General features: G+C 42.6%; 1 protein-coding gene across 1 annotated transcript in view; it reads left to right on the top strand.

The window, feature by feature from the left end:
• The window catches only part of kcnn1a (potassium intermediate/small conductance calcium-activated channel, subfamily N, member 1a), a 339,162-nt gene that overhangs the window by 154,556 nt on the left and 174,606 nt on the right, over positions 1–10,000 (top strand). The window contains exon 2 of the mRNA XM_072912872.1: positions 6,028–6,501. Coding sequence (XP_072768973.1) covers positions 6,028–6,501 — 474 coding nt within the window. The remainder of the gene's footprint in view (positions 1–6,027; positions 6,502–10,000) is intronic.

Genomic DNA, 10,000 nt, shown 5'->3' with positions numbered 1-10,000 from the left:
TTTGTCTTTGCAGTCTACTCAATTGAATATAAGTTGAAAAGGATTTGCAAATCATTGTACTCTGTTTTTATTTACGAATTACACAACGTGCCAACTTCACTGGTTTTGGGTTTTGTACAAACTTCGTTTCCATATGAGTTGGGAAATTGTGTTAGATGTAAATAAAAACAGAATACAATGATTTGCAAATACTTTTCAACCCATATTCAATTGAATGCACTACAAAGACAAGATATTTGATGTTCAAACTCATAAACTTTTCTTTTTTTTTGGCAAATAATAATTAACTTAAAATTTCATGGCTGCAACACGTGCCAAAGTAGTTGGGAAAGGGCATGTTCACCACTGTGTTACATGGCCTTTCCTTTTAACAACACTCAATAAACGATTGGGAACTGAGGAAACTAATTGTTGAAGCTTTGAAAGTGGAATTCTTTCCCATTCTTGTTTTATGTAGAGCTTCAGTCGTTCAACAGTCCGGGGTCTCCCGCTGTCGTATTTTACGTTTCATAATGCTCCACACATTTTCGATGGGAGACAGGTCTGGACTGCAGGCGGGCCAGGAAAGTACCCGCACTCTTTTTTTACGAAGTAACATGTGCTGAATGTGGCTTGGCATTGTCTTGCTGAAATAAGCAGGGGCGTCCATGAAAAAGACGGCGCTTAGATGGCAGCATATGTTGTTCCAAAACCTGTATGTACCTTTCAGCATTAATGGTGCCTTCACAGATGTGTAAGTTACCCATGCCTTGGGCACTAATGCACCCCCATACCATCACGGATGCTGGCTTTTGAACTTTGCGTCGATAACAGTCTGGATGGTTCGCTTCCCCTTTGGTCCGGATGACACGATGTCGAATATTTCCCAAAAAAATTTGAAATGTGGACTCGTCAGACCACAGAACACTTTTCCACTTTGCATGAGTCCATCTTAGATGATCTCGGGCCCAGAGAAGCCGGCGCCGTTTCTGGATGTTGTTGATAAATGGCTTTCGCTTTGCATAGTAGAGTTTTAACTTGCACTTACAGATGTAGTGACCAACTGTAGTTACTGACAGTGGTTTTCTGAAGTGTTCCTGAGCCCATGTGGTGATATCCTTTAGAGATTGATGTCGTTTTTTGATACAGTGCCGTCTGAGGGATTGATTCAATGTTGGTTTCCGGCCATGCCGCTTACGTGGAGTGATTTCTCCACATTCTCTGAACCTTTTGATGATATTATGGACCATAGATGTTGAAATCCCTAAATTTCTTGCAATTGCACTTTGAGAAATGTTGATCTTAAACTGTTTGACTATTTGCTCACGCAGTTGTGGACAAAGGGGTGTACCTCGCCCCATCCTTTCTTGTGAAAGCATTTTTTGGGAAGCTGTTTTTATACCCAATCATGGCACCCACCTGTTCCCAATTAGCCTGCACACCTGTGGGGTGTTCCAAATAAGTGTTTGATGAGCATTCCTCAACTTTATCAGTATTTATTGCCACCTTTCCCAACTTCTTTGTCACGTGTTGCTGGCATCAAATTCTAAAGTTAATGATTTGCAAAAAAAAAATGTTTATCAGTTTGAACATCAAATATGTTGTCTTTGTAGCATATTCAATTGAATATGGGTTGAAAAGGATTTGCAAATCATTGTATTCCGTTTATATTTACATCCAACACAATTTCCCAACTCATTTGGAAACGGGGTTCGTACATCGACACGTGACACTCCAGACCAGGGGTGGGCAAACTTTTTGGCTCAGGGGCCACATTGGCTTTTGAAATTTAACAGACGGGCCGGGTGAGCACATGATGCATTTCAAAGCATATCATATCTGTTGGAACTAACAATAGGCTTCTCAAACATGGGCTATTTTAATCATAATTCATCTATTTTCAACAATATCTTACAGGAACATCAGTGAAACATAAAAATGGTATTAAACGGTTGACACTTACATTCTCTTTAAGTGGGAGCAGTGTTGCTGATCACCCTTTTTTGCCAGTGCGTCCAAGTCGATCATGTGTTTCAGACTATAAAGCGCACTTGAAATCTTTTCATTCTTTTAAAAATCGACAGTGCGCCTTATAACCCGGTGCGCATACTAATGTAAGGCATAATTCTGCTTGTGCTTACTGACCTCCAAGCAACTTTATTTTGTACATGGTGTAATGATAAGTGTGACCAGTAGATGGCAGTCATACATAAGAGATATGTGTAGACTGCAATATGATGGCAGTAAACAACACCAAAACCTTAAATGTTCCATTGAGAATATAGAACATGGGTGTCAAACTCTGGCCCGCCGTGTAATTTCACTTGGCCCTTGAGGCGATATCAAATTAACACTAGAGCTGGCCCGCTGATTATATACAGCGGCGGTGCCGCGGTAACACCGCATTCACCGCTTATTCTCATACTTGCCAACCCTCCCGGGAGACTCCCAAATTTCAGTGCCCCTCCCGAAAATCGTCACGTCCGCTTTTCATCCAGTCCAACGAATGCTGGCCCAGTCACATAATATGTGAGGCTTCTGCACACACACACACACACAAATAAACACAAGTGAATGCAATGCATACTTGATCAACAACGATACAGGTTACACTGAGGGTGGCCCATTAAACAACTTTAACACTGTTAGAAATATACGCCACACTGTGAATCCACACCAAACAAGAATGACAAACACTTTTCGGGAGAACATCCGCACCGTAACACAACATAAACACAACAGAACAAATACCCAGAATCCTTTGCAGCACTAACGCTTCCGGGACGCTACAAGGTGTGTGTGTGTGTGCGTGTGTGTGTGTGTGTGTACTGCAAAGGGTTCTGGGTATTTGTTCTGTTGTGTTTATGTTGTGTTACGGTGCGGATGTTCTCCCGAAATGTGTTTGTCATTCTCGTTTGGTGTGGTTTCATAGTGTGGCGTATATTTCTAACAGTGTTAAAGTTGTTTATACGGCCACCCTCAGTGTAACCTGTATCGCTGTTGATCAAGTGTGCCTTGCATTCACGTGTGTGTGCGTACAGAAGCCGCACATATCTTGTGACTGGGCCGGCACGTTGTTAGAATGGATGAAAAACGGACGTGACGACAGCTCGTAGAGGACGTTAAAGGCAGTGCCCAAGACTGTGGTCCGGGTCGACTACGAGATATAATGACTGATGAACACCTTTGTTGGATAATGAAGGTTGCCTCAGCTCAAAGCCTGAGCCCCGACATTAATGAACTAGCATCCAAGAAAAGATGTCAGGTATCAGGCTTGGGCACATCAGATTAGATCAGTGTGTTGCAAACTGAGCAGTTTAAAGTCCTGAATGGTTGGTTTATTCATTGTTATTTTATTTGCAAATTTATTAGCCAGTGGAAAAAGTTCATGTTGATATTTACCTCAGAAGGCTGCAAATAGAAAAGAGGCATTACATTTTTATTTAAATTGTATTTGATATGCCATTGATATTTTTTAATTATTATTATTATTATTTGAAAGTCGATTTTGCATGTCACTATAAAGTTATATAAGCCTTGCTTGTTCAATAGTCAATGCAAAACTTGTTTGGGTCCTTATTAAAAGGTTAATTTGTTCAACCTTGGCCCGCGGCTTTGTTCAGTTTTAAATTTTGGCCCACTCTGTATTTGAGTTTGACACCCCTGATATAGAACATTACATGACTTTGGTAAGCTATGAAGCCGCACCGCTTGATGGATTGTCAGCGCATTAAACGTACGAGTATTACTATGGTGTGTGTTTAAGGACCGCAAAATGGCACCTATTAGCAGACATATTAGCTGGCGTTTTGTTTCGCAATAATATGCAAAACCAACTTTTCTTACCTTCTGGTACCTGCTGATGTGTATTTGGGATCTGCATAAGTCCTGAAAATGTGCGTGCGTCCGCAATTGTAGTCCGTGCCGATGCCGTAGTCGATAAGCTTCTTCCTCTTGTTATGGGACATTCATCCTCCACTGTTGCCATTTCTAATATAAAGTAGTGTAAAGTTCTTACTTATATCTGTCAGTAAACTCGCCATGAAAGCACTAAAACATACCGGTGTAGTGAGTTTACATTATTCACCCAAGGAACTTTAGTTATTAGAGCGTTCCGGTCGGACGGTTTTTCACGGGACACATTTGTTGTTTCCGGATGAGGAGATACCGCTCAGTTATTGATTGAAGTAAAGTCATAATGTCATTAAGACAGTTAGCTCCATCTTTTGACACTTCTTCCACTCCCGTCCTTGCACGCTACACTGCTACAACAAAGATGACGGGGAGATGACGCTGTCAACGGTGAGCCACGTAAATAAGTCCGCCCACAAAACGGTGCATCCTGAAGAGACTGTCAGAAAGCGACTTGAAGATGATCTGTAAAACATCATCTATGCAACATTTTGACCAAAGAACTACCATTACATGTTATGTAGACCTCAAGGAAGTCTTTTACATTTAGAAAAAATAAATAATAATATGACTCCTTTAATGCGCTCTATAATCCAGTTGTCACCGATTCTGTTCATAACTTTTATGGACAGAATTTCTAGGCGCAGTCAAGGCGTTGAGGGGATCCGGTTTGGTGGCTGCAGGATTAGGTCTCTGCTTTTTGCAGATGATGTGGTCCTGCTGGCTTCATCTTGGCCAGGATCTTCAGCTCTCGCTGGATCGGTTCGCAGCCGAGTGTGAAGCGACTGGGATGAGAATCAGTGCCTCCAAGTCCGAGTCCATGGTTCTCGCCCGGAAAAGGGTGGAGTGCCATCTCCGGGTTGGGAAGGAGATCTTGCCCCAAGTGGAGGAGTTCAAGTACCTCGGAGTCTTGTTCACGAGTGAGGGAAGAGTGGATCGTGAGATCGACAGGCAGTGTCTTCAATAATGCGGACGCTGTATCGATCCATTGTGGTGAAAGCCGGAAGGCAAAGCTCTCAATTTACCGGTCGATCTACGTTCCCATCCTCACCTATGGTCATGAGCTTTGGGTTATGACCGAAAGGACAAGATCACGGGTACAAGCGGCCGAAATGAGTTTCCTCCGCCGGGTGGCGGGGCTCTCCCTTAGAGATAGGGTGAGAAGCTCTGCCATCCGGGAGGAGCTCAAAGTAAAGCCGCTGCTCCTCCACATCGAGAGGAGCCAGATGAGGTGGTTCGGGCATCTGGTCAGGATGCCACCCGATCGCCTCCCTAGGGAGGTGTTTCGGGCACGTCCGACCGGCAGGAGGCCACGGGAAAGACCCAGGACACGTTGGGAAGACTATGTCTCCCGGCTGGCCTGGGAACGCCTCGGGATCCCCCGGGAGGAGCTGGACGAAGTGGCTGGGGAGAGGGAAGTCTGGGCTTCCCTGCTTAGGCTGCTGCCCCCGCGACCCGACCTCAGATAAGTGGAAGAAGATGGATGGATGGAATCCGGAGCGCCTAATATTTTTGAAAAAAGATCAAAAACAGACCATTCATCGGCAGTGCGTCTTATGGTCCGGAAAAGACGGTAATCCTAACATGCTAATTGTTAGGATTGCCTGTGTAAACACATTTTATTGACTGCAATCAAGAAACGGGGAAATCTTTTTTTCCCGAATCTTCTGATTTTCTTGTTTCCATGCCAATGTTGTATTGAATGAAGCATTTTTTTTTTTATTCCCGTTAGGCTTTTAATCCGATGAATTGTGCACGCAGCTACCGTGTCCCTGCACAACACCTGATGTAGAAAAGTCCTTTCCTGCGGATTGGACAGCATGCTGCTCATCTCAGCAGGGGGAAGAAAAGGAAACGGGGTCACGCCGTGCATCAATCTTTCATGTCTAAATTTGTGCAGCGCAAAGATTCAATTTTCTGCACTTTAGTCTCCACTATTGGTTATATACTTTTATTTATACATCAAGATGCATTCATTTTTTATTTGGTTTGAAACGACTTTGATGCATTTTTCTTGACGCACGGAAGCCGACATCAAACGCCGCACTTCCCTGACGAGTGTGTGTTGTCGAGCTCTGAGCGTCCGTTTTGTTGCGATTTTGTTCAATTTCTCACTTTTCCTCCCTCCCCTTGCAGGCTACTACTGAGAAGAAGAAGCTGAGCCATGCTGGATCCAAGCCCTCCCTCTCTGAGAGCAACCGCCGACTCCCTCAGATAGCCATGAACACCTGCAAGTACAATGGCGGCGTGGTGAGACCACTAGTGGGCAGCCTGGCGTCATCGTCGCGCCGCAACCTCGCGGAGCTCGACTCGGAAACGCAGCCCCTGCAGACGCTGCACAGCTCCGGCTTGGAGGTGGTGGTGTCCAAGGGCAATGGCGGCGAAGACCCCAGCAAGGCGTCCAACGAGAGCCTGGTCAGGGAGGGCAGCGGGCGCGGCGGAGGAAGGGCGCCGCAGAAGAAGAACAGGGACATTGGCTACAAGCTGGGCCACAGGAGGGCGCTGTTCGAGAAGCGGAAGCGACTCAGCGACTATGCGCTCATCTTTGGAATGTTTGGGATTGTTGTCATGGTGACGGAGACAGAACTCTCATGGGGGGTTTACACTAAGGTAGGTTGAGCATTGATATATCATCCACATCTGACGTACAGTGGAACCTCGATTTACGAAGACCTTTATTTCCAACCTTTTCTGTTTAGTGAAGTGAATTATATTTATATAGCGCTTTTTCTCTAGTGCGCTTTACATAGTGAAACCCAATATCTGAGTTACATTTAAACCAGTGTGGGTGGCACTGGGAGCAGGTGGGTAAAGTGTCTTGCCCAAGGACACAACGGCAGTGACTTGGATGGCGGAAGCGGGGATCGAACCTGGAACCTTCAAGTTGCTGGCACGGCCACTCTACCAACCGAGCTATACCGCCCCCAGGACCTTTACATTGCGCCAAATATGCCTCTGTGTGCGGCGCATGTCTCGGCGTACGAACGCTCCATTCATTCATTCGTTCATTTTGATGAGATCACTTCCTGTACTGTATTTTACGAACTATAAGGCGCACTTAAAATCCTTTCATTTCGACAGTGCGCCTTATAACCCGGTGTGCCTAATGTACGGAATAATTTTGGTTGTGCTTACCAACCTTGAAGCTATTTTATTTGGTACGTGGTGAAATGATAAGTGTGACCAGTAGATGGCAGTCACACACAAGAGATACGTGTAGACTGCCATATGATTGCAGTCACACATAAGAGATACGCGTTGACTGCAATAAAAGTTTTAGTATTTTAGCCTAACGTTAGCTAGCATGGCTAGCTGGCTAACATTACAAACTAACGTTTCAAACTAACATGTAATTAATTAATTGTCGAGCCATTACCCCCTTGTTATGTAGTAAATATATACATATACATATATATACATACACATACACACCCACACCCACATATATACATACATATACATACATACATATAGGCTCTAGAACCCCCCCACGACCCCGAAAGGGACAAGCGGTAGGAAATGGATGGATGGATACATACATGTATATATATATATATATATACATACATACATGTATATATATATATATATATTTACATACATGTATATATATATATACATACATGTATATATATATATATATATACATACATACATGTATATATATATATATATATATATATATATATACACATACACACACACTTATATATGTATATATATATATATATATACATACACATACTTATATATGTATATATATATATATATTTGTATACATGTGTATACATATGAACACACACATATATACACATTCACATACATATACACACACACACACATATATATATATATATATATATATATATATATATATATATATACTAAGGCTGCAGCTAACGATTATTTTTCTATCGATTAATCTATAGATTATTTTTTCGATTAATCGGTTAATCTATAGATTATTTTTTTTCGATTAATCTATAGATTATTTTTCCTTTTACCGATTATTTTTTTATTTAAAATGAAGATGAAAAAATAAATGTAGGCCAGTTTTTTCAAAAGGCATGGCTTTTATTTACAAAAAAAAAAGTATGGCCACTCAGTCAACATTGACAACAACATGACAAAATATTCTGTAACAATGTAAACATTTAAAACTTTAACATTTAACAAAATTAAAAGTAGCTTATTTGCTTTTTAATGTGCAAATATAAAAGTAAACATCCAGTGCAAATCTTAATATTCTGCAATAGTATAAGCATTTCTAAAGTAAAAGTATTGCTTATTTTGCTTTAAAATGTGCAAAAATAAAGATAAACATCCAATTCAAAAAAGTGCAAAACGGAAATATTCTGTAACAACTGTGTAAACATTTCAACAAAAGTAAAAGTATTGCTTATTTGCTAAAATGTGCAAAAATAAAGATAAACATCCAATACAAAAAAGTGCAAAACTAAATATTCTGTAACAACAGTGTAAACATTTCAACAAAAGTAAAACTTTTGCTTATTTTGCTTAATAACACAACAATGATAGTATGATTAAAGTGAAAGTTAATTGTTCGTCTGTACATAGTATACGTAACTGTTAATGTTGTAAAAGGTATTTGCACAACTAATTAACGTTAGCGTTAAAGAGGAGCACGTCTTTGTAAACACTGAACAGGCACGCCAAACTCTCCTCTCAGAGCGAAACGGTGCTTTAGTTTATGAATTTACAACGCAGATACAAATGACCCATTCATGTTTTTGTGTAATGATGACAACGTATACTCACGCGGCCGATTGACTAGTTGATGGTGATGGCAAGAACGCTGCCGTTGTGCTGCTATGATAGGCCATTTCCGCTCGACACAGTGTGCATACAACATTATTAGCAGAGGTGGGTAGAGTAGCCAGAAATTGTACTCAAGAGTACTGTTACTTTAGAGATTTATTACTCAAGTAAAAGTAAGGAGTAGTCACCCAAATATTTACTTGAGTAAAAGTAAAAAGTATGTTGTGAAAAAACTACTCAAGTACTGAGTAACATACACACACATATCATATATATATATATATATATATATATATATATATATATATATATATATATATATATATATATATACACATACATTGATATATACAGTATATAATTTATATTTATTTATTTTGCCGTTTTTGTTTCCATGTTATCCATCCATCCATCCATCTTCTTCCGCTTATCCGAGGTCGGGTCGCGGGGGCAGCAGCCTAAGCAGGGAAGCCCAGACGTCCCTCTCCCCAGCCACTTCGTCCAGCTCCTCCCGGTGGATCCCGAGGCGTTCCCAGGCCAGCCGGGAGACATAGTCTTCCCAACGTGTCCTGGGTCTTCCCCGTGGCCTCCTACCGGTCGGACGTGCCCGAAACACCTCCCGAGGGAGGCGTTCGGGTGGCATCCTGACCAGATGCCCGAACCACCTCATCTGGCTCCTCTCGATATGGAGGAGCAGCGGCTTTACTTTGAGCTCCCCCCGGATGGCAGAGCTTCTCACCCTATCTCTAAGGGAGAGCCCCGCCACCCGGCGGAGGAAACTCATTTCGGCCGCTTGTACCCGTGATCTTGTCCTTTCGGTCATGACCCAAAGCTCATGACCATAGGTGAGGATGGGAACGTAGATCGACCGGTAAATCGAGAGCTTTGCCTTCTGGCTCAGCTCCTTCTTCACCACAACGGATCGATACAGCGTCCGCATTACTGAAGATGCCGCACCGATCCGCCTGTCGATCTCACGATCCACTCTTCCCTCACTCGTGAACAAGACTCCGAGGTACTTGAACTCCTCCACTTGGGGCAAGATCTCCTCCCCAACCCGGAGATGGCACTCCACCCTTTTCCGGGCGAGAACCATGGACTCGGATTTGGAGGTGCTGATTCTCATCCCAGTCGCTTCACACTCGGCTGCGAACCGATCCAGTGAGAGCTGAAGATCTTGGCCAGATGAAGCCATCAGGACCACATCATCTGCAAAAAGCAGAGACCTAATCCTGCAGCCACCAAACCAGATACCCTCAACGCCCTGACTGCGCCTAGAAATTCTGTCCATAAAGGTTATGAACAGAATCGGTGACAAAGGGCAGCCCTG

Source organism: Nerophis lumbriciformis, linkage group LG03 (assembly GCF_033978685.3).
Source record: "Nerophis lumbriciformis linkage group LG03, RoL_Nlum_v2.1, whole genome shotgun sequence".
Classification (NCBI taxonomy): Eukaryota; Metazoa; Chordata; class Actinopteri; order Syngnathiformes; family Syngnathidae; genus Nerophis; species Nerophis lumbriciformis.
Note: the sequence above shows the minus strand (reverse complement) of the source record. Positions and strands in the feature narration are given on the sequence as shown.